The sequence below is a fragment of the Cavia porcellus genome, unplaced genomic scaffold (assembly GCF_034190915.1).
Source record: "Cavia porcellus strain 051 isolate PalLab524CR breed Dunkin Hartley unplaced genomic scaffold, mCavPor4.1 scaffold_18, whole genome shotgun sequence".
Classification (NCBI taxonomy): domain Eukaryota; kingdom Metazoa; phylum Chordata; class Mammalia; order Rodentia; family Caviidae; genus Cavia; species Cavia porcellus.
This window is the reverse complement of record NW_026947501.1, coordinates 10,455,737-10,480,532: the sequence shown is the minus strand read 5'-3', so window position 1 is coordinate 10,480,532 and position 24,796 is coordinate 10,455,737. Positions and strand designations below refer to the sequence as shown.

The 24,796-nt window shown below is 46.4% G+C and overlaps 1 protein-coding gene across 14 annotated transcripts in view; it reads right to left on the bottom strand.

Annotated features, from left to right (window-relative positions):
• Eml6 (EMAP like 6) overlaps window positions 1-24,796 on the bottom strand; it is a 316,759-nt gene that overhangs the window by 3,032 nt on the left and 288,931 nt on the right. For 5 of the 14 annotated variants that reach the window (XM_063229384.1, XM_063229383.1, XM_063229386.1 and 2 more), the window contains 13 exons: window positions 17,269-17,347; window positions 14,516-14,645; window positions 11,821-11,919; window positions 11,245-11,265; window positions 10,685-10,858; window positions 7,158-7,366; window positions 6,264-6,421; window positions 5,428-5,542; window positions 3,874-4,062; window positions 2,639-2,811; window positions 2,091-2,253; window positions 919-1,022; window positions 62-215 (listed from right to left, as the gene is read on the bottom strand). In XM_063229384.1, coding sequence (XP_063085454.1) covers window positions 62-215; window positions 919-1,022; window positions 2,091-2,253; window positions 2,639-2,811; window positions 3,874-4,062; window positions 5,428-5,542; window positions 6,264-6,421; window positions 7,158-7,366; window positions 10,685-10,858; window positions 11,245-11,265; window positions 11,821-11,919; window positions 14,516-14,645; window positions 17,269-17,347 — 1,768 coding nt within the window. The other 9 variants (XM_063229387.1, XM_063229390.1, XM_063229389.1 and 6 more) reach the window with 9 other exon arrangements.

Genomic DNA, 24,796 nt, shown 5'->3' with positions numbered 1-24,796 from the left:
CATACTGCAGAAAAGGAGAAAGCCTGGAGGCAGTGTAGGGATCTTACTCGGGCAAACTTACAAATTTTTCTGTGCATGGAAAATCAAAGAGCTTCACCAGCCCAAAATCGTCTCCTGTGACAATATTCAGGCCAGCATGGGTCACACATGCGCAGTTGACATCAGCCTTGTCTGCATTTCGTGGCCAGATTCCAATGACCTCGTCTCCCAGGGTGCTGTTCCAAAGAAAGCCGTGTTAGGAAGTGTGAGGAACTTTCCTATGGTCAGCCATCTTCTCCCATGGGCGAACGGGAGACAGGGATTTCCGCTAATTCAGTGTGGTCAGGTGGCCATTTGGTCATGGACACATCCATCCCCTCCTCCTCCATACATTTGTACCAGATCATACTGACCTCCTCTGCCTCGATCCTCTAATTCTCCAGAAAGAAAGGTTACCCTATCTTTGATTCCCTCTTCCTCATAGTCCTCTTGGACACATGTACGGGAAGAAGGAAAAAGGTTCTTCAGATTCAAGGCTTGGTGAGTCTCATCTCTTGATCTGGCCAGGCATCACTGCTTAATCTGATGGTCAGCAGTCCTAGGCTTCCCACTCCCTTCCCCTGGAGACTGGGGGCTTCACGGCACACTTAGCATGCTCAGAAGCTGGGAGATGGTTTCTTCTGAACTTGACAGATGGCGTTAGGGACTTGTACAAGTGATTATATTAAAAGACGGGACTTTACATTTCAGAAGCCCAGATCAGATCAAGCCATCGGGCTAAACCTTTGCCAACAGCTTCCCCACTTCACTCCCACGAGGCAAACACCACCACCACCACCACAATTTGTGTGCTTCAAGCCCTGGCCATCTCAGAGCCACCACAGAGCCTGGGACAGCAGACTCCCTGTTCCTTCTTCAAGATACATTTGCTTCAGTCACCTTGTCCAGGAAGCCCAGGTGATCTTCTCAATGACCACGGCTTCGGTTACCTGCTTCCCCAGGGGCACCTCATGAACCTGGCGTTTGTAGGTTCCTGTTGACACCTGCAAGTAGAAGGGAGTCCATGTAGCAACTCAGTCCTTTTGGGTGCTGTTTGCCAGACCCTAGGCCTTGCCTCCGGATCCCTATGACTTTGCTCCAGACTTCAGCTCAGCTCTGAGCTGCAAGATGGCAGCTGCCCGTACGCTGACTCGCCCTCGCCCCACAGTGCCTCTGCCCAAGCACCCTGGCTGTCCCGTTCCTGGAGTAACTCCAGTTCTTTTCCCCCTCAGGCGTTTCATGCAGATGGCTAAAACTGTCCTTCCCGCCCCGCTTTGTTAGCTAACGCCTACACAGCCCACAGCCCGCAGCTTAAATACCAGTTGCTCAGACAGGAACCAAATCTCTACTCAGCGCTTTGTAAATACTCCCCAGCACCTTGTATTTTGCCTTCTCCATGCAATCACAATTTGTAATCATAATTGTATTTTGTGATTGTTGAATGCTTGCCTTCTCCATCATAGAGCAAGCTGCAGGAGGAACCAAGCCGGTTTTGTTCATCCAAAACCTTAGCACAGTGCTGGTTCAGGAATTATTTCATGAATGGAGGAATGCATTCTTTCTCCCTCACAGTGAATACTCAGCTCTAAGCTCACAGATGAGCAATTCTGTTGAGGGCTGGAGAAGTCTCTTTATTGTTGGCTTCCGGCCCAAGGTTGAGATAGAGTCATCTCCACACCCCCGCATAGACTGGCTCCCTAGAGACCCAAAGATGGACTCAATCCAAGCCCACTGTCTGGCGTGCAGGTTCCAAATCTGAAGGGGCCACACTGGCTGGCAAAATTCGGAAGTGAACTGAGTAAGAGAGGCATAGTCCGCTGGGCACGGTGGCACACGCCTGTAATCCCAGCACTCAAGGGGCAGGAAGATTGTCACAAACTCGAAGTTAGCTACATCGTGAGGTCAAGGCCATTCTGAACTGCATAGTGAGACCATCTCAAGGGTGGCGGGGAATAGCCTCGTGCGGCCCCAGAAAACTAGAAATTATGAAGCTTTGAAGGGAGACTAAAGTACTCAAGTAATACAAGATAATATTATTGATTGCCTTTGATAGAAATGAAACCTATGCATACCTGAATATATTTACTATCCGCAGAAAAATCCATCTGAATGACAAAGCTTGGGATGTCTTTGCAGTAGCCAATGCGGTTCAGACTTGTTCCCTGAGTGAGGTCGTAGAAGTCAACTGTGTGCTCAGAAGAACCAACAGCTAAGAATCGGTTGTCTGGGCTGATTCTAGAAAAAGCAATCCAAGAGCAGGTTCCATGAGGAGGCAGTCTGGGGCTGGCCAGGCACCAAGGCCGCTCCTGAAGGCCTTGCAGGCCCAAAGACACTGAGACCTCGTGTGACTCACACACAATTAGCTTCTCCCCTCACCCGTGGAATTCAACAGTCTGTGTCAAATCCCACAGAAGGAAATGGCTGGGTGCAGCCTTGTATAAGATGACATTTTACAAGTACTTTTATTACGCTGTTGGGGAAATTAGCAAAAAATCGAACATGTGAGGGGTAGCCTTTCACAGCTGACTTAAGAAACTGACCCAAGTTCCTTATCCTAGTCATGGCCCCTTGGAACGGGACCCACTTGTCTCCTCCCTGCCCAGATTCCCTATTTATGTACCTGATATCTTGGATGGCAGATTTTCGGTCTCGTTTTTTCCCCCAAATTTTCAAGCTGTTCACCAACAAGATGACAAACTCGCCATTCTTCATACCAATGGCCACCATCTCCCCATCAGGGCTGTAGGCTGCACACCTGGCTGCATGGCCTAGGTTTACCTTGTTGAGCAGCTTCTACATTGACACAAAGAAAGTCACCTAAGCCCAGGTCTCCTCAGCTGCTCCCGGGAAGACCGGCTCCCAGAGGGCAGTCAGCTGCCCTTGCTGCTGTGGTAGACCAGCACACCTCAGGCTGCCCAGAGCGAAGGTGGGCAGAACCTTGTGATTACAGAAGCTTGGGGACATCATGTTTCAGGGCTGGCTTTGACAACTATGAAAACTTGGTTAGGAAGGTCACATGGATTCTGTCATAACTCTCGTAGTACAAAAGCAACGCACACACAAATCAGCATGGCTAAAGCGACTTGGCCCTTGAGCTGTACACGGCCAACCTCCTGCTTAAGGGCAAGAATTAAGGATCAGCGTCTGCTAGCTCAAATTCTGAGTCTTAGCTCCGTCACTGACTGGCGGGGGTCAGGTCAGTTCCGTCCCAGTTTTCTCATCTCAACATTAACAACAACGTCATGAAGTAGCAGTAGGTGTTTGGTTAAATGATAGCTGTTGATAAAAAAATTTAGCTAATTTAGGAGCACAGCAACCATGTGTGGGTTTGCATGTCTATTCTTTGACCCTTACCCTAAAAATATGACTAAAACATTTACTACCCATTTTGAAATAAAATTGAGTATTTTAATTATTAAAACTTTTTGGTTTTAGACTAGATGAAACTTTAGGCTTCGTTAACATTTTTCCTCCCTATACTATTTTGCTATTTTACATTTTTATCTCAAGTGAACTTTAAAATTTTTACCATACCCTAAGGGAAACCTTGGGATTTTGATGGAAACACATTGACCTGTGTGGGAACACTTGACACTTCATAATTAATTATTTAGGCTTTATGGGTTCAATGAGATTATTTCTGTACTACGAAACTTGGTAGTTGAGTACACAGATGAGTGAAAGACAGACTGGACAGCGGGGGCTTCTTGCCCTATTAGGCCTCCTCACTCAACTGTTGACATGTGGCTGGCTCTCTCCCGGCCGTATCTCTAACTTGACAGCGACCCACTCCTTCCTTGGCTCCTGCCGCTGCAAGGCCACGTGTGAGCTCTGAGGTGGGCAGGGGCCCCTCACCTTGTCGGCCAGGTCCCAGATCCGGGCGGTGCCATCGTTGCTGGCAGAGATGAAGATGTCCTTGGAGGGGTGTGTGGCAAGGCCCCAGATCTCCCCCTCCATGTGTCCATCAATCAGAATGTTGGAAGCAGCATTTTTTTCACCAACTTCAATTATTTCTCCATCTTTGGTTCCTACTAAAATTTTCCCCTGTTGTAACCAAAATACTATTAGAAAAAAGGACAACTGTCTGAGGTACTTATAGTTGTCCAATTCATAGAGACAGAAAGTAGGACGATGGCTACCAAGGGCTGAGGGAAGAGAAGAGGGATCAGCGTCGAAAGCAGGCAGGGTTCAGCGGATGAAATGAAGTTCTGTGCATGGACAGTGCAGATGGCTGTACAACAACGTGAATATACTGAATGTCACCGACTTGTTAACATGTAAGTTTCCTATTATGTGTATTTTGTTACAATTTTGAAAACATAAAAACCACTACTAGAGAAACTTGGGAAAATGGCATGAGAATAGGAAGAGCTGAGAGGTGACTAACTCGAGCATCCTTCTCTGTGTGATCTCCACCCTCTCGCTCGGCCTCTTTGCCATTAACTACTGGGGGTGGGAACGAGAACAGCGCTCCCTCCAGTCGGCCTCTGCCAGAGGATTCCAGGTCTGCAAGCTCAAAACACACTGGAGCAATCAATTTCTGTTCCGGAGCAGCAGAAGCACTAAACTCTTGCTCCCACAAACAAAGATCTATTTCTTGAAAACGTCCTGGTTCTGGCCTACGTGTGTCCATCTCCCATAATCACCCTTTCGGATGATTGTCACTTAACTTATTATTTAAAAATAATATCTATTGAAACTTTCCATTTTAATTAGTATTTGAAAATAATATTCCTAATTTCAATAGACATGGCCTCCAAAGGCAAGTTTGCCATTCTTTATGAGAACATCTAGGGAGCAAATTCTTAGATCGATACCACGAGATTTGTTTTCAAGTACGGTAAATCTCCTGGGGGTAATTTAAAAAGGGGAAGAGAAAAAAAATACACAGGTTCAGGCCACATCCCTGAGCTTCTGATCTCACAGCTCAGTTGTTTTTGGCACTTAGCCCAAGTAAAGAGTAGAAAACCAACGACCTTGAGTCAGTCTGTTGGCCCTTCCTTGCTCTTTCTGACTGATTATTTAATAATTTCTCAGTTTATAAGAGTATTATCTGTAATGATCACTAACATCTCCTGACTGAGTACATGGTGTCAGGTATAATAAAGGACATGTCACATAGGATGCACACAGGTCCTCACAGCAGCCATCCATCAGCTCCAGCTGATGGACACAGACAGGTAGAGAAACGCCTCATGGAAACGTGGCCAGCTCTCCCGGGAGGCGTAGCTTACCTGAGTCTGTCTGTCTGCTAACCCACCTCTACACTACACGCCATTCACACCTCAGGGACTGTGTTAAGGCTCGCGCAGTCAGCACAGGGGAGGTGCTGGCTGGACAGGCTCCCTGGGACTCCCGCGCCCTCCCCTGGCCCGGCTGCAGGCAGCTCGGGGAGCTGGCCGTCCTCACTTTGCCTCGGCACACGGAGCGCACACACTCCACCAGCTGCCCTGTCTCCAGCTGAAAGGCCCGGCAGCGCTTCATCTCCTGGTCCCACAGTTTGACAGCACCTCCTTCTTTGGTCCTAAAAAAAGATAAATCACACAGTTAATATTCTTGTCCTAAGACTCCCTCACAGACCCCTGCTCCCCATCATGAAGGTTATGACCACTCAGGCCCAGCAAGATGGACTTTTCAGGTCCTCCTGGTGAGCAATTACAACCCCCTGACCATTCAGATTTCCTCAAATGCCTTCAAATGCTACTATCTTTGGGGGGAAAAAAAAGTGTAACCTGGAAAGTCAGACTGTATTTTTGTTAGACCTCTGAGAATAATTCTCTGCTCATCACGCTTCATGACTATCTTTCCTGCATCCCACAGAACCTCTGTCTCCCCCATCCCAGCCCCACAGAGGAAGGCTCAACCCAAGGCCTTGCAAACGCTAGCTAGACAAGTGCTGTACCACTTCATTTTTTGAGACAGAGTCTTGCTAAGTTACCTTGGCTGGTAAAGAGAATTGAGTCTGCAATTTTTTGCCTCGGCCTCTGGAGTAGCTGGGATGCACTCATGTGCCCCTGCACTCGAACCCCTCTCAGATTTTTGAGACCACCAATAACCCCTTTGCTACTTCTCTCTTTGAAAGCTTTGGACCTGTGGCCCTTTTGGAGACATGACAGACTCATCTCCCTAAAGTACAAAAGGCAGGGAAATGACAATCTGCATTTTCTTCACTTTACAGATGTTTTGTTCAGTTTCTCCCAAGACAGTAAGGAAGAACAAGTTATCCTCAAGGTGCTCGGACTTACGGCCGCTCTTTGCCTCCAGTCACAATGAGTCCATCCCGAAGAGTGGTATACATTGTAAACACAGGGCCTGTGTGAGCCTTGGCCACCAACCGTATGAGAAAGTGGTCCTTCCAGACATAGACATCTCCATTGATGGCACCCGTGAAAGTGAGATTATTCTGCAAAGAGCCATGTTCCACATGAGGAAGTCACTCAAGAGGGTCCCTCCTCAGCTGCCCCTCCTCTACTAAGAGGACAAGATGTAGATAGTCAATTTGATCTTCTGCATTGACTAAAGTAGTAAAATTTGCAGAAAAGCCACAGAAATCATGAGACTATCACCCTGCTTTGAACTTTACTCTCTTTAGTCAGCTTGGGCATTCTACTTCCTTGCACAGTATAGCTCTGCACTAACAGGAGCAACTCTGGGTGACATCAGGGGCGGGGCAAGCTCCAGTGTGAAAGGCAACTTCCTGTGGCTCAGCCACAGGTGGACAAGGTGGATGAAGCCACACTAGAGGACAAGAGCTGAATGTGTCGCAGACTGCACTCAAGGGAGCTTGCACTGGCTGAGGGACCGCTGGGTGGTCAACTGGGTGATTTGTGGAGCAGGAAGGCTGGGAAGCAATTGCTCCCAGTATCTTTGGTGGCTACCTAAGCCCAGGTCTGCTGGGCTTGCTTATCAGGGTCTGCTAAGGAATCCCTGCACTGGTGGGGGCAGGGCACAGTTCTTCTTTCTTATCTTTTTGACAGGAAAAAAAATGGGGAAACACACTCCACTCATGTATCTGGGCTAAGGAACTACTGGTTGCTAAAAAGCCAATACAAGCAGTAATGTGGAAATGGCCAGACTCCCACCCCAAGCCCAAGCCCAAGGTTCAGGGCACCCTGTGGGGAAGCGTCTGCGGAACTCACAGCACCGAAGGCCACGGACAGCATCGTCTGCATCTTGGCGGCCTCCATGGACCCGATGACCCCTTTCTTGTAAAGCAGTGCACTGCCTGCCAGAGTCCAGAACTTCATGTGTTTGACCCCAACAGACACAAACTGTGTGTCAGAGTCAGGGCGAAATTCTACCACAAATATGCGCTCCAGGTGGCCCCCTCGACTGGCAACCTTGGCACCTGTGTGGGGACATGGTCCAGTGAGGCTGGGCCTCCCTTGCTGCGTGAGCCAGCCGGGTTCTGGGCCGGGCAGGGCCTCCTAGTGGGCTCCTGCACAGCTCAGAGCGCCTTCTTCTGTAACGGCACTCTCGCCCCTTGGAGTGCGGTCCCCAAAGACGGGGAGACAGTGTCTGGGAAATACGGGGAGCAGCAGAAGCTGCTCCCAGAACCCCACCCGCCCACACAGCTGTCTGTGTCGCCCACGAGAAGGGGACTCTCACGTAAGGAAAACAGCAGAATGACCCAAGGGCACCGCATCTGCTCCCAGGGTTTGGGACTCCATCCTTTCAGGAGCTTTTGTTGTCTTATCCTGTCCAATATTCTCTGGGCTTGTTTTCTTAACAACAAAATTTTCTGTAGCCCTTTTCATTTTAGGTTTAAAATGTCTACCTTTCCCCTCCTTGATCCATGTTTCTTTTTATTATCTCCCAAGTTTCATTTAAACTTGGTCTTAATTAAATCCTGATTCCATATTTACTTGTCTACTATCTTTGGACAAATTATTTCACTTCTCTGTGCCTCGGTTTCCTCACCCGTCTCCTGGGGATAACTGTTCCTGTTCATAGGGCATTATCATTACTAAGAGATGTGACACAGTGACGCTGCAGGCTTGAACAGTGAGTCCTGGGCGTGGGCAGTCACTGTACCTTCAGCTCGTCTTGGTCTCTATCTGCATTTGAAAGCTGTCCTTTTTCTGTCATTATTTTTAAGACTGTAAATTCTTATTTTAAACTTTACTTTTCTTTCAAGTTTCTTTTAACTTAGTCTCAATATTTTAGCTCCAATTTCTTTCTCTTGCCTCCTCTGTTTTTATTATACATGCAAATCTTTTTCATTTTACATTTTTAAAAATGTTTACAATGGGTCCTTCCTAGTAGAGCAGTGGCAGTGAGTTTTTAATAAAGTTCGGCCTGTAGCTTGTCTTCTGATGATCCCCAAAGGAACTGTTCCCAGAGGGAGCTGGGGAGTCCTACTTGGTCACCTCTCTGAGCTGCTGAAATCTGCATTTACTGTAATGATGTGGTGATGGTGAACCTTTCAGAGCTTTCAGTGAAAACAGCCCATGGCAGCACGTGTGGCACAGGTTCACCGCCACTGATGTAGAGTTCAGGTTTTAAAACTCATGGTCTCCAAGGAAACTGTGAACAAGGTTAAAAGTCAAACAAGTCTAGGAGAAAGCATTTGCCACTCTTCTCAGAGTTAAAGAATTAATATCAATAATTTATAAAGAACAAATCAGCAAAACAACCTCCTATGCCCCATCGAAGATGGATTTTAGGTGAATTACTGAGAAGGAATTCAAGTAGCTAATGAAGAAATAGAAAGGTGATCAATAATCACCGTTACAGAGGAAATGCAAAATAACAATTGGATGCATATTTTTGTTAAAAATTACTTGCTTTAGCCTCGTGGATATGTACAGCTGTGGAGACACTTGTCTCTCTTTTTGCATTTGTTTCCAGTCTTCTCAGAAAATGATGTAGACATCAGTAAAACAGGACAACACGTATTTTATGTAACAAGTTCATTTTACGTTCTATTTTATTACCTACACACACACACTCATGCAAGTGATCTTTCACAAGTAAGAAGTGTTTTAACATGCTCCATGAGGTAACAAAAAGTATATAAATCTCCCCAAATAAATGTTTTCTATAAGCAGAACTTCAAGTAAAGGAAAGAGGAGGGAGGTCATGTTCACAGGAGGAGACGGCCACTGGAGGCAGGCTGTTAAATGTTATCAGGGCTCAGGAGCCTTCTGTACAGCCTGGCTCCAGCAATAACGACAGGAGAACATTCCCAAAGAGCAGGGCTCTCTTCTCCCGGGAGCCTGTTTAAAGACCTGGCTCCTCCTCCGCCCTCCCCTGGAAGGCTGGGAGAGGCCTGGGTGAGCGAGGGTCTGTGGCAAGGCGCGGCAAGGCCCGAGCAGGGGCCGCCTGGAGGCAGCAAGGGGAGAAACTTGAACTGAGGACCAGGCTGTGTGTGGGGCTGTGTGCAACTTTCATCCCAGGATCGGACGAGGGTCAGCGCTGTAGAAGGAAAGCGTTGCAAAGCCAGCTGCAACTCTACTAAGAAAGCGCTTTGTAATGACGTTTCCCAGTGAGTGGGCTCCTTTGGGAGACGCCAGGGCCACGTCACTGCAAGTATCTAGCAGAGGAAAGAACAAAGCCCTTGGTGAAGAATTTCTCTGCTGGATCAGTCCTGACTGGCATCAAGGTCTCTCTAATCCTTCCAACTCTAGGATGTAATAGTCTATAATTTACTTGTTAAGTGTTTCATCTAGCGGAGTCTAGCAGATCAGAGGGGTCACATAACAGTACGAGGAACGAGCACTAGATTATGGGGCCACTTGGGAAAACATACTGATAAAAAAAATAAGTACAGTTCTCTAGAAATACTATGGAGCCAACTCTCTCCAGATGGAATATAGTCAGTCTCACCCACAATGTCAATAACCCATCCACCTCTTTCTCTAATGGGGGCTCAGGAAGTTTTGGCATTTTCCTCCTACTGTCCCTTTCCTGGCAGTCCTCTGCGACCCGTCCTGGGAAGATGAGATAATAATGGGACTTCAGAGCCTTGCATCGGATAATGCCACCTCTCCATCTGCCTCTCAGTGTGTCCCAGATACTACTGCAGACAGACCTCATTAGCAGCTTCATTAATTGGATCTGCTTTTGCCAAAGCAGTACAACCTACACTCAGAAAGTTGCACATCTTTAATTGTAAGGCTACCACAAATTTAGTAGCAGCTGGTGTGTGTGTGTGTGTGTGTGTGTGTGTGTGTGTGTGTGTGTGTAGGTGGGTGGGCGGGTGTTAGAGGAGGATAAGAAAGAAATCCATTTATATATAATTCAATTATAAGATGACTCTCCATTTCAAAAAAGTAAAAATATACAAATATTTTAGAGATTAAAATTTGCTTCTGAGAGCACAGTGATAGTCATCCCAGGTCCTATAATGCAGCAACCAAGGTGAGAAGGCTGCAGCAGCCCCTGGGCCAACACAAAGAACATTTTGGCTAGGAAAGTCACGAACACATAAACGGGAGGAGGAGGAAAGCTGCCGATGCCAACACTTCCCCACCCGCTCGGAGACCTTCTACTAAGCAGCCCAGGCTCCCTGGCCGCTGTGACTGGGGGTAGTGGGCATTCTGCAGCAAATCTAAGCTGCTCCTCCTTATGGGAGGCTTTGGAGTGAGGCGGTCTGGCTTTCAGCCTAATGCAAGCCTAACTAGCAGGCCCCTTGGAGGAAAGAGAAACGCCCAGCACGGTTTACCTTCCTGCCATCGCCAGACAGTGATGGTGTGCTCAGGGTCCACGCCCACGGCCACCAGGAGCTTTCCGGTGGCACTGAAGTTGATGTAGTTCACCCCTTTGGAGTGAAAGCTCCGCAGCATGGAGAGGGTGTGTTTGGTCATGGCGTCCCATATGTGGATCGAAGGTGTTGTTCCTAGGTGTGGGGAGGTACGACAGTGAATGGCGGGGCAGCGCAACGCCTGTGTTTACGCTAAAGTCTTCCTTCGACAGCTTTTTGGGGCATGACAGTTACTGGGCATAAGAGACTCATAGTCTGCACCAATCTGAGAAGGACAATGGGAAACTTGTTTTGAAGGCCAGTTTGTTGAAGGCAGAGCCCTGTGGACATTTATGTCCAACATACGCGCACACACACACACACACACACACACACACACACTTATGGAGGATTTTACACAAAGCAAACTGGTGGGTCAATGGTTTGTATCTGCAGTTCAGCCAAATACAATCGGCAAACACAACACACTGACATGATTTTGCTGTGCGGATTTAAACTACTCACAGATGGAACAGCCTTACCTGGGGTTTCCGTGGTATCACCTGCATTGGTGGCAATGGCAATGAGGAAGCGTCAGGGGAAAATGACAGCCAAAATAAGTCACATTTCTATAGAGAAGCACTCAACACCAGCATCAGAAAGCTCCAAATGAAATTTAAAAAATGGACATGGGTTCAATGAGAACAAGCACGAAGATACTTCTGTAAAAACCACCCTTGAAATGACAAAATAAAAACAAAACAAACAAACAAACAAACCAACTTTTCACAAATGTGAATCGGTTCACATTTGTCACTAGCAGTTTCCTACACAACAGCCAGACACACACCATGACCAGCCTCGGGCCTCTTTGGGGTCTGAAAGATCAGCCTCACAATTCCACAGGGATACAGACCACCCGTTTTTGAGCTATCAGGTTCTGCTCTGCCTTCATGGTTCTCAGAATCACCAATCACTAGATGTGTCAATTTACATCACAGATTCCTTTAAAGCTCAAAGAATCAGTAACAATAAGAAAAGATGAAGGTCAGCAACCACCCTGTCCCCAAACTGTGAACAAGTCACTATCCCTGCTCAATGGCTGCAGGTCGCCCTACCTATCTGGCTGGTGGCCACCACATTTCTGTATTTGGGGTGCTGGTTCACTGTGAGGCAAAGGATGTCATCCGTGTGCTCCAGGTAGAAGCTCTGGCTGCCTAGGAGAGAGATCACAGGAAAGACTGAACCCCAAAGCTGCCAAAGCTGCCAAAGCTGCCGTGGCCTCTTCAGAAAGTCCTTGTAAAAGTGACAGCTTAACGCTTGCAGAGTCTCACCTTCACAGTCAACACTGGGGAGACTGGAGAGCTTTTTCCTTTGTTTAATTCACATATTCTTTAATAGGTCCAGGGCTAGGGATTTACCTTGGTGGCATAAGTGCCTGCCTTGCAAGTTATACCGTCATGAGTTTCATCCCCGGTACCGATTAAAAAAAAAAGATCTATCTATCTTAAAAAAAAAAAAAAAGAGCTATGTAAAAGCTATTGTCTGTCACCAAATACACTCAAACTCCACTACTGCCATACATGGGTATAGAGAAGAATACAAATACAAAAGTTTCCAGAGTCCAAAATGATGAAGTTCAAGGTTTCCTTCTCCCTAGTGCGCAGGACCCATGGCTTCTCAGCGTCTGCATCTGCTCAGGGCAGGAGTGGGGTCTGGAAGTAATATTCTCCTGAGAGCATGGGAACCTCCTCATCACAAAGGGAAGTCTGTGTGTTATGGGTTAGAGCTAACCTGTCCCCAAGAGTCTTCATTCTCAGGCAGGACTCTGGAAGCTTACTGGGTGACCGGGGTGCCATACTCGTCAGTGGATTGACTCTACCGATGAGTCATAGCTCTATGTGCAGTTGGGAGGCGAGGTCTGGTCAGAAGGGCCCAGCACCGAGGGCTGTGACCTGGAAAGGTGTGTTCTTGTCCCCAGTTGCTGCTCACCTCTCTTCTTCCCCCCACTTTCTGACCACCGTGATGTAAGAAGTGTTCCTACACTAGGCCTTTCCACCATGCTGTTTTGGCCTCGGGGCCTGTCAGCCATGGACTGAACTCACTGAAGCTGAGGACTAAAATAAACCTCTTCTCAATTTTCAGGTGTTGGGTACTCCGTGCCAGTGATGGGAAAGTGACTAATACACTGTAGAGAGAGAAATACCTCAGGAATTCTTTTTAATCTCTTTTATTCACCATGTAACAATCCAGTTGGGTACAGGTCATGGCTTTATTCTCAGAACCCTAACTTGACACATGCCAAGCAAAGTGGAAAAAAGCATAAGAAATATTTTATAATCTAATTGTAGCAAATGAGTTTGTTGATTTCCAAAGTGACCACTATAACCTTCCTCAAATGCCAAGAACAAAGAGGTGAATGACGGCGCTGATGTGCAAGGAAGCTGCACACTGCTGCCTCTGTGCTGTGTAGCCAGAAAACCGAGAAATGACTGAAGATTTCAAAGCCTTCTTTTCCAGAAGACACGCAAGTCAGTTATGTACCGGATGATGTCCTAGTCTATAATCTACGTGTGACAACTGCACAGAACTGAAAATGAACGTGAAAATTTAAAAAAGATTTTGAGGTACAAATCAATAAGACAAAATGTTATCATACTTAAACCTGGTGGTAAAAATATAGACATCTGTTAGCTTTTGAATGTTTCTTTTTAACTAGTTTTTAACTGGAGCTGTCATGGTGTTAAAGGACACTCTGGGGATATTTCTGTTTATTGTTCATTATCATTTTTTGACTCAAGAGTCAAAACAAACAAAACTTGAAAGGTCTGAGCTGCTAAAAACGTAGTCACTGTGATAAACTAATGAGACATTTTGCCCTCTGTTCTGCTCCTGGTTTTTGTCTCTGAGAAGTTTTGTTCCCATGCTGGAGATCTGTTGTGAACACGGACACCTCTCCTCTTGGGCCTAACCAAAGTCAGGATGGGCTCGGGCCAGAAAGGAGGAGAGCTCTGACTCTGACCATGTCCAGGACTAAACAACACCAGCCTGGAAATGAGAGGAGCAGGCTCTGAAGTGAAGGGACGGTTAAGCTCCGGAGCACCTAAAGACCAGGAAAATATAGTGTCTCTTTCTTCAAAGTAGCTGTTCATACCATCACGCATAATAAGATCAATTCTTGTAAACTCTAGCAAAAGCTCTAGGCATGTACAAGCCTATGCATGTGCATCTATCCTTTCTGGATTAGAAAGAAAAACAAAACCAAAGCAAAACAAATTATGAGAAAAACAAGACACAAAAGGGACAAAACAAGACATCATGGTAGCCTTGCTGATTTCCTATGATCTTGTTGTAAAGTGCAGTAATGCTTTTACTCTTTGTTTTGATTGGTTTTAGTCTGTTTTGTATTATTTAACTTCAATATATGTGGAAGTATGGACAGCTGTTTTGTGGAGAACAGGAAACATAGCAAGCATTATTGATTTTCCTACTGTCTGGTTTTGAAGGCCTGTAATGCTTTCATTCTTTTGTTTTTGGTCGGTTTTGTTTTTGTCTTGTTTGAATTCACTGTGTGTGAAGAAGATATGGACAACTATTTTGAAGAAAATGAGACATCACAGTAGCCACTGTTGATTTCTTGTTGTCTTGTTTTGAAATCCTATGTTGATTGTATTGTTTTGTTCTGCTCTGCCTTGTTCTGTTTTGCTCTATTCTCTTCAAAATTAAAAAATAAATAAACAAACCAATAAATAAATAAATAAAGACCGAGAAGACATAGAGGTGCTCAGAAGGCAGCTCCGCCCTGCTAGCTACCTGTGGCGAGGTTCTGAACAACGCCAGCCGCTGCTGTGTGGAAGATGATGTCAGCACCGTCATTAAGGTAATGCAGGTTGTTGCGGCAGTCGAATCCTCTGTAGCCAAACACGTGGTCCAGAGCCAGCTCCTGTGCTCACACACACACAGATTAAAGCCACCCTCAGAGGAAATAACAGCAGAACGACAAACCCACACTGCATTAACAGCCACAGATGCCAAGAAAGGGTATGGCGGGGGAGATCACCGTTCACTGAAATGTTTTGCTTCCTGACTCACTGAGGACAAAACACAGCTCTTTCTTCAGTTCCCTGAAATGTTAAGGGTGTCAGGCTATCACACAGAAGTACCGTGACTTTTAAGCCACAGCTACTTCCTAGTTCCTTTACGTGAGCCAAGCTCTACAGGTTTGATGTCCTATAAAGGGTACCCAGAGGTTTCATGCCTGCGGTTGGCAGGCACTCCTGAGGTGACCTGAATGGCAGCTCAGACATTTGCTCTGATGAATTCCCATCCGTGAGGCAGAGACTGGCAGGACAGAATACGGGGCAAATGCCAGGCTCGTTCTGTTGGCTCCTACTTGTCCTACAAAGTGTCTGCACATTTGCATTTTCTTCCCAGCAACTGGATACTATTCTGGGTTTAGTCTTTCTCTTCTTCCTGTCTTGTTCTCTGTGACAGAGCAGCGGCTGATCCAGATCAGTTCTTAATTCTATTCGCCATACATGTGGGGCTCTTCTATGCCTGGCACTCTGCTGGTGGGACATAGGTCAGCAGGATGTGGATCCCTCCTCCTCTCTACTTTCCTTAATTCTGGCCTTTACTCTCTTCAAAGCTTGCCGATTGCAAACGTCAGATTAATTCTCTTAAAATACCATGACATCTCTACTCAAAATCATTCCCTGCCTTTCCCCACTCCTGGGATAAAGCCCAACTCTTCAGTCTGTGTGGGGAGCCCCTGCCCACATCCTCTGCTCTCTCACGCCCTGGGCAAGCTGGCTCACCTACTTCGTCCACATTTTATAAGGTTTCCTATCTTTATGATTTTGCTTTTTAAAAACATCTCTCAGCTGGCACCTGCCTATAATTCCAGTGATCTGAGAGACTGAGGCAGGAGGATCACAAACTAAAGCCCAGCCTGGGCAACTTAGCAATTTATCAAGATTGTCTCAAAAATTTTTTTTAAATGTTGGGAATGTAACCCAGTGTGAAGGACCTGAGCTTAATCCTGAGTGTGGCCAAGAAACCAAAATAAACACAAAATGTCCCTCATCTGGAAAGCCTTCTACTGTCAGCTCACTGAGTCTCCACCCACACCTCAAACTCTCCGTAAGGTGCTTCCCAGAAGCTGTGTTTAATGTGTGACTCTGCCCGGGACTGTTTCACTGAGGTTCTGAGAGGCATCTACAGTTAGCCATGTGGAGGCACAGAGGTTCAAGAGATCTTCAGAAAGAAGAGTGCGTTAGACACGCACAAGTCTCTGCTGGCAGGAGAGAGGTGAGGCCTCGGCTTTCGAGGGCTGAGCTCTTGGATCCTGTCTTCTCTGAAGTTTAGCTGCGTTTCCTTATTGGTGTGGTGTTCCCTGTTAAATCTAAAAAAGTCCGCTTTGCAATTAAAAAAAAAACTCTGAAAAAAGTTTTTTGAGTATCACTGAATTTATAGTGTAGAAGGGAATTTTCTGGTGGGGGGAGAGTATCAAGAATCAAACTCAGGACCTCACTCTTGCCAGGCAGGCGCTGTGCCACTGAGCCAAATCCCCAGCCCTCAGAGGAAGATAAATTTGAAAGAAGGCAGGCGCTAGAGTATGCAATGAGGGCTGGGGAAGGGGTAAGGACGGGAGGTGGGGTTGGGGTCAGGGTGAGGGACATCAGGAAGGACCACACGGTGCAGACATTGAGGGGGGCTTGGGTGTGGGGAGCAGAGAAAGGGGCCTTCCAAGCAGAAGGAAGCAAAATTTCCTTCTGGGAAGGAAGGGACTTGGCAGTCCAAGTTAGAGTCAGAGAACACTAAGTGGTGAGTTTGGGGTTTGAGATCTGCAGTGGAGAACCATAGCCAATGAGCTTGGAAAGTGGCCCTGAGTAAAGTTCTGAAACCAGGACCTGAATACCACTTGCAAAGGGGGAATCTCCTGGCTCTTAAGATGTTAAATAAAAAAGATTTATATTTTAAGAGTGAACTGTGGGCTGGCTGGTCTCCCTATGTAAATAGGTTTACTAGAGCTGATCTTCATGTCTCAAAGACTGAGTCCAATTCCTTCCCCAGGGCGGTGACTCTGATGCACTGGACATGACAAATCCCTTAACATTCCTTGGGCCACTGCATCGTCCTTTGCCAGTGGGAACATTAATAGTACCCACCTCATAGGTGAGAGCTTATACCAAAGACTCCACCATGGGCAGTGTGTCAAGTGGCCATGGAAAGGGCTTAGGTAACAGTACAGACAGCAAGTAAGTGCTCTCTTTCCTTATCTCTCCTTCTTATCCACGAAAGGGGTGCCGAGGGCCTGAGTAGTAGGGAGCCAGGCTTGCGGGACTAAGACATTTAGAGTGAGTATTGACAGGCTTGACGACAGGGCATCAGGGAGAAGGACTGGACCAGCGGATGATTCTGGGTGCAGGGGTGGGGGACACAGGGAGCCAACAGAGTCATGTGAGTTCATGATGGCATCCACCGGACAGGCAGATGGAGATGTCCACCAGGCAGCTTCAGAACATCAAGACTGGTTTACAGCTGCAGCAGTTTAATCTCCTTACCTCAACCAGCTTCTTTTTTTTGATGATGTTGTTCTTCTGGAGTTTCTCGGGCTGAGGAGCTGCACGGCTAACAGGCGGTCTGGAACAGAAAGAAGCCAGAAGTGCAGCACTGAACAAGAGGCTGCTGGCTGTGTGCCTACTGGCCGAGAGAGACCAGGGCCAGACCCACTACCCCGAGGACCCTCGACCTGAGGCTGCTCTGTCCTGCCCTCCTTTCTCTGCGGTGCTGGGGATGGCAGGCTCCGACAACAGCTGTCCCTCTCCTCCCTGTCTAGCAGTATCTAGGATGGGGGAACTTTTGACCTGGAAGGGGCTTGCTTTATAACTAAAGAGGAGCCCTATGCATGGGACTAAGAGGCCACACTCCCTGGACTGCTGGCCATTTTGCAGATAGCGATATGACAGTATTGTGGTGGTCACAAATTGGGATGTGGTGTGACTTACAAGCCAGGCGACGGAACCAGCCCTATGGGTTGGGAAGCATTCTGCTGCTATACCATACCTAAGGTTACTTGTCCCTTTTCAGTTTTGGGGACCAGGACCTCCCAATTCAACTAAGAACTTTTATAAGGAAGAAGTCCTAATGGATTCCTGATGAGTAGACCACCGTTGGTGGCACTGGATTCCCTTAAATTGCCCTCTAAGAACTGGGGGTGAATGAGGGACACTTGTCCCAGCTTTTACTGCATCTCCCAAATACATCAGTTCCTATCCTGGGGAGACACAAAGAGAAAGGGTTACCTTGATCCCCTTGGAAGCAGCAAACAAAGCCAAGTAAGAAACTTAGTACAGTTTAGAGCAGCATTAGCAACCACTTCATTCATGCACAAGCATTTTCCAAGTGAACAGACATTCCTGTGTGGCACAAATCATGCTTCCCCAGCATGCCAGCAAAGAACTAAAACAGAAATGAAAGAGTGCACCAGTCTACAAATTCAGAAAGCTCATACCCTGGCGTCTCTGGGCAAACTCTGCACTAAAGCGCCTACAGAATAGGGAGAGAAAAGGAAGCCTTGTCAATGCTTCCCGCGAGCTCGCTGTACCTTTGCACTGGGGACTCTGCTTATTTTAGAACGTGCTAGGGAGAAAGCGGTTGTCAGAAAAGCGATGACATCCTCTTGGCTATCATGGGGAGTTATACACAATGGATGCTTTGTTCCCAAATTAAGTTCAGCTCATAATTTAGTCTAATAATTCCTGGCCTTTCTCAGTAGATCGGCCTGCCTGCTAGAACAGCTTGTGGATTTTTGCATAGGGAGGAAACAAGGTACCTTTATTTTCTCAGGAACTCTTCGATAAAAACATATTATATAATCGTAAGTGGTAAGTGGACCAAATGGTATTATAATCACTAATGAAGGATGGAGAGAGAAAACACATCTCTACCAAATGACACCCCCGGCTGACATCATCTCCACTGAGCGAAATCTCAAGGATGGGGCACGCCAGTTCTCACACTTGGATGCATCCTACACATTAATCATCACTTCCCAGGGCATCTGCTCTTTCTTCTGTTTTAGTGGGCCTCTCAAATGAAACTCGTGGGTTTCTTCCTTCACCTAAGGATATTTCAGTGTGTGCCAGAAGCAAGCCGGGGCTGTGAGGAGAGCAAGAGGACGCTGCGGCCACAGCATGGGTCATGAGGTTTGTAATCTGAGACTCAACCCAGGGTTGGTGTCCGGGTGACACACAGTTGTATAATACACAACATATTATACAGTGCAGAGTATGCATTCCAGCACAGACACTGTGTACTGATATATACATTGCATTGTATATATACACACAGAAGGCAATTTGATGCTTTTCACCTTGATTTTCAGTAAAGAAACTGAAAAATAAAGCAATCTCAGAACGATTCTTTGTTTCACAAGCATATGGTTAGAGCTGCAGTGCTTCAAAACCGGAGATGCGAGGAGCAAGGGCAAGAAACCTGCACCGTGGCAAACTCAGCGTGTTGTGAGTATTAACACTTTGAATTGTGGATTCTGCGTGAACCCTTGGCACTGGATGTTTACCCAGCACTTGTGCTTTTCCAGAACGATGTGGATACTTACTTGACAATTCCCTGCCTCCAAAGGAAAGCAAGTTAAAACACAATACAAGTATTAAAGGCTTCTTTCCAAGCATCTATAAACAGTGTTCGTAACATCAGATGTGGGAGGGACTGCCAAAAATTTCGAACACTCTAGGTTTAGCATTTTTCAGCAGATCTAAATCCTTCCAGATTTAGATTCCTTTGGAAATGTGACTCTGAAAAGCTTTGGTGAGGGGGGAAAGCACAGAGGGTAAGGGGGAGACTCAGTTTTTAGTCCAATAAACTCTTTCTACATAGTTGTTCCCATTTGGCCCAGGATGAAACTGGGCATTGGCTGAACCCAGGGAGGGAAGTGCTGGGAGGGGTCGGAGGAGCAGAAATGCAAGAGAAAGCAGAGCTCTGAATGACTCAGGAGACCAGGGGAAAGAGTTTCCAGTGGGCAAGAAACTTACCAAGGCAGACTGGCAAGAGCCCAAATACATTGGATAATTATGAGAAAGGGTGACAGACAGAACTGAGTACAGACAGAGCAGGGAGAAGCTCCACCCAGGCTGAGAGGGTGAAGTCAGGAGAGACCTGTGAGCCAACTATGTGACTTTGTGCTTGCATGGTTCTTAGGCCGAGTGCCGGCGCAGGCTGTTGACGATCCACCTCATTTGTGGGTAGAATCAGCACATGGTGCCCCTGTGAAAGTAGGTGACACCTTCTGTGGCCTAACAGGACTCTTAGAGGTCAATCCCCGTGGTTATCTCCTGCCTAGAAGCTGGGCTGCTGAAGAGAAAGCTCGGCTCACTGAAGGCATGTGGAATGCTGATCTGACATACGTAGGCTTATACCCCACAAGGGTCCCTGAGGATATAAGATGTGTGGTAATCCCGGACCCCAGGATGCTGGACTGGCATAGGGAGGGGAGGAGCGGAGCACACAATGGGCCTAGACGTACAGGAGTTTAGACTTAAGGCTCTCTGAGAAGCTTTTGCAGTAATAGTCTCCACTATGAGAGCCAACAGGGTGTGAGGTTCCCAGAGCTTGTGGGAAACAAAGTGCTTCCAGTAGGTATTCTAAAGGAAGGGTGTGGGAGGAGAGAAGCTCAGTTCAAATTAGCCACAAACTACAATTTTGAAATTATTTTTACTATTTAGTCAGACAATTTGCAATGTTCAAAGTTCAAGTTCTAAAATGTACCATTGAATGCTCTAAGGGTTTCTAGAATGTCTTAGGAAATCTCCTTAACCCTGCATCCTGGTCTTAAATGGTAAGCAGAACATAATCTGGACTGCATTTTTAGAATCATCCTCTAGTAAGATTCACTACCCAATCCCATGGATGGGCTTCTGCGTCTTGAACCCTCCCAATGCATGCAAAATTGTGTTTGCATGTGTGGGAAAGGAAGCATATTACACTCAGAATTTCAAGAAGTGTGTGGGGCAGTAAAAGAGGGAAAAGAGTCCCCCACACCTGAGGGAAAGAGGGAAGGAGGAGAAGATGTTAAGACCTGGAGGGTAAATCCAGCTTTTGACAGTCTTCAAAGCCATAGAGGTTGTGTGTTATTAAAATAAAAGGAGCTGGCTTCTGTTAAACATATTATGGCCTTCCAGAACCATCTACAGTGCTTCTCAGTGCTGGAGTTAAAAGAAAAGAGTCAGACAGGAGAACCGTGGGATGTCCTGAAGAAAGCTGGCCATGCTGAACAGGCTCTAGACTGAAACATACGATACAGCTTTAGGCTCTGGTTGTTTGCTTTTTAAATTGTGGGTGCAGTCTCAGAGTTGGTCATTTTAGGTGAATATAAGATAATTTTGGTGAAAGAGGGGATGCTGGATGGAATGGAAGTAACTAAGAGTAAAGATGGCCAGGTCACTGGAGAGACCACTGCGATAAGCCAAGGGAGGAAAGACAAGGAACTGGACTGTAGAAGTGGAGGAGGAACACAAGTGAATGCAATGTTTGAAGACATCCTGGTAAAGTAGACTTCATGACCTTTTGCAATAGACTGGCTGGGGGGGGGGTGAAGTAGGAAAAATAATTTTCCGGCTTAGGTGTCACGTGGATTATGCTGCTCCTGATGGAGACAAGAGAAGAGGGTTTATGAGGGAAGACGATGACTTCATTTCTGGCATGTCCAGCCTGGGGGACCTCCTTGGACCTTTGGCTGCAGTGTGGGTATGGGAGATGTGACTCGGAAGCACCAGCTGCCGGATGAGACCCCTGAGATGAATCAGGGGAGGGTACAGGGTAAAAGGAGAAGCCAGCCAGAGGTGAAATCCTCAAGACCAGCTACATTGAAGAGCTGGAAGAGGAGCAGGCAAAGGAAGAGCACTGGGAAGACAGAGACGAGGTAGGACAGGAGAGGCTGTTTTAAAAAGGAGATGCGCATCTGTAACCACACTGTCCAACGCAATGGTCACTGCCGTGTCTGACCACTGAGCACTTTTCCATTATTTCTTTTGCACACTGCTACTCTAGGAGAGGCCAGTTCTTCCCTTTAGCAGACCAAAGTAGAGGAAAGTTGAGTGGATTGGGGAAAGAATGGAAGGCAAGAGAAGACGGAAGAGGACAGAGAGTAAAAGAAAAGAGCTGGTGAAGCTGTGACGAGATGGGTCGCAGGGTCGGTACGGAACGTGCAAGAGCGAAGGAAACCGGGTGGCAACGGGAGACGAGGCATCCAGCTATGGCAGAGGAGGGCCGCGGGGTCCAGAGCGGGGCCTCAGCATTCGCTCAGGGCGCAGTCCTGCTGAGTGGCTGACAGTGGAGCACGGGAAGAAGAAAGCGGAGGCAAGTGTCAAGGGGAGTTCACGTGCAGCGAAAGAGGGAGACGCTCTCGGCAGGACTAGACAGTCGGCCGAGGACAGGACAGACGTCCGCTGACTGCTAGCAGGGCGGCAGAAGTCAAGCAAAGAGAAGAATGAAAATGAGCCAGCAGTGCAGAGACCCCAAGTGCAGCTGGCAGTGTGGCCTCTCTGAAGGGGACACTCTGCGCTGATTCGTGACTTTCTAGTTAGAGAAGTGGACGGTAGGCTGGTGAAGGGCTGAGATGATAAGAGAGTGGTATAAGGTCAGGAGGGTCTTGTGAACTTGTGAAAATGGCAGAGTCTAGGAATTGATGCCTCTGGGAGAATAAAGATGAGGTGTACTGAGAAGTCTAGAGGTGAGTGCGTTACAGAGGGCGAGCACAGTAGCTCTGGGTGACGACACAACCATGGCATGGCAGGAACTGCGACTGGCCAGCTGAATAACCAAATGTTCCAGACAGAGAAAGCTGACAAATGACAGAGACAGGAGGGGCAAAAGATGACAGAGACGACAGGAACTTTAGAAGAGCTGGAGGAGGCAGGTCAAAGTTATATCCACTTACTATAAAGACAGTTATGAGAGCATTCTTACACTCCGCTACACAGCCCACTAGCAGACTTTGGGGGCACAAATTGTGCATCCTAACAATCACTTCTGCAAATGCATCATCATTTACCACATTTTGACCTCACACCAGTACCAGATTTCCCCAAAAATAAGTCCTAGCCAGAAAATAAGCCCTAACATAATTTTTCAGAATGCTCATAGTATAAGCCCTGCGCCCAAAATAAGCCCCAGTTAAGATTTTCGCCTAGCCAGTAGTATTTCACATGTCCATTGCAATACACAATGGCTGTGTTGAATTCTAAAATATAAACAAATAAATATCAATACTATTCAGATTACTATTTAAAATAAATGATATATAAATTAAGTATTTGTAAGTACTCAAATGGGCACCTTCTGATGAGAGGAAAATACGTAAAGAGAGGAACTCTTACCGCCGAACGATCAGTCAGAGCACACCCAATGCACAAACAACATGCACTCTTGATAATGAGTAGATGTGCTTATGCCTAATACAAATCTTCATAATTCAATATATCGTGTGTTGTGATAGTTACACTTACTATATTCATGTGAAATAAAGAAATACTTCCTGAATTTTGATGCCTGCAATTTTTTTGGTCACTTTTGAGTGGACAATAATCCTTAACAGTCATCATTTTTGTTACTATTGCAGTCTTATGTCTTTAACATTTGATTTAATGAGAGCTCTCTGAAGCCCAGCCTTCAGGAGTTTGTGACTTGGGTGAAGAATTCACAGGAGAAAATCACTGACAGCTGTGCTGCCAGTGCATTGTGAGCAGGCCACATGGACCAGCAGTGCTTGTTTAAGGTGGGCTCTACTGCTGAACGGGAGAGATTAGGACTAATTGTTCCACAGGACACAGAGTTGCAAGAAATCCAGGCTGGAACTGAGGGTTTGGAGAGCTATGACTGTGTTCCAGATGATGACATAGTTTCAACTAAACAAATGTAGGTTTTTGTACATGCATTACTGTGGGTTGTTGAATATGAATAAGTGTTAACTGTTTTACATTAAAAAATAAGACATCCCCTGAAAATAAGCCCTAGCGCATCTTTTGGAGCAAAAATAATGTAAGACCCTGTCTTATTTTCAGGAAAGCATGGTAGAAATGTTCCTGGTGGCATCCACTCACTCCAAAGATAGTACCTGAGAGATGTTTAGAGACTTGATTAAAATAACCATTCCCAACTCTACCATGCTGTTCTTTTTTTTTTTTTTTTAAACCAAGGCTCAAACTCACAACCTCACCCTTGCCAGGCAGGCACTGTGCCATTAAGCTATATCCCCAGCCTTGCCATACTGTTCTAATAGACACTCTTTTGACAGAAAAGTGCTTACCTATTTTTGGTGCATTTTAGAAATCTCACTTGTGAGTTAATTTGATTCAACTGATTACACTGTGGGACTGTGACTGCCTGGGCACATTTTTAATCTTTTGAAAAAAATTTTCTAGCACATTACCCCTGGATTTTTATGCCCTAGTACACTCTTTGTGATAAAAAGTGAACAATGACTCTATGATGAATGGCGGTCTGAATTCCTAAAATAATCTGTTATACAGAAATCACTGCTTTTCTAAGCAACACAGAAAACCAAGGGGTTTAAGAAAAATCATTTCTGAAAATAGCATTAAATTCATTTTAAATAGAAATCAGCTAACTATTCGGCTTTTGGTGGTTCCCAGCTAAACACAGGCCTTTGAAATGATTAATTTGAGCATTTCATAGTTAGTAGATACTGTTATTTCAGTTCCTTCCACTCACCTTCATCGGAACACAGAAAAAGAATTTGGTCAGAGCAAAGGAGCAGAGCTTTGGCAGAATTAAGGGGTGGAGGCGGAAGGGGAATTTGGTCTGGAAAGGCAGGGGTAGGGGTTTATCCTGTCTGCCCTGCACAGGTGAAGTCCCCTTACAGGGCTGAGGGCTGAGCTCAGCTTTATGCAACACATAAAAGCTCTGTGTGCTCACCCTTAAGCTCCTGAAGGTCATTCCGTCCTCACAAATGGGATGCAAAACTCAGAATTAACGATTCATCCCTGTTTACGGGACCAAGCTCCAAGTCAGGCTTTAGCCAGATTGATTAGGTCTCAGTACATTAAAATGTGG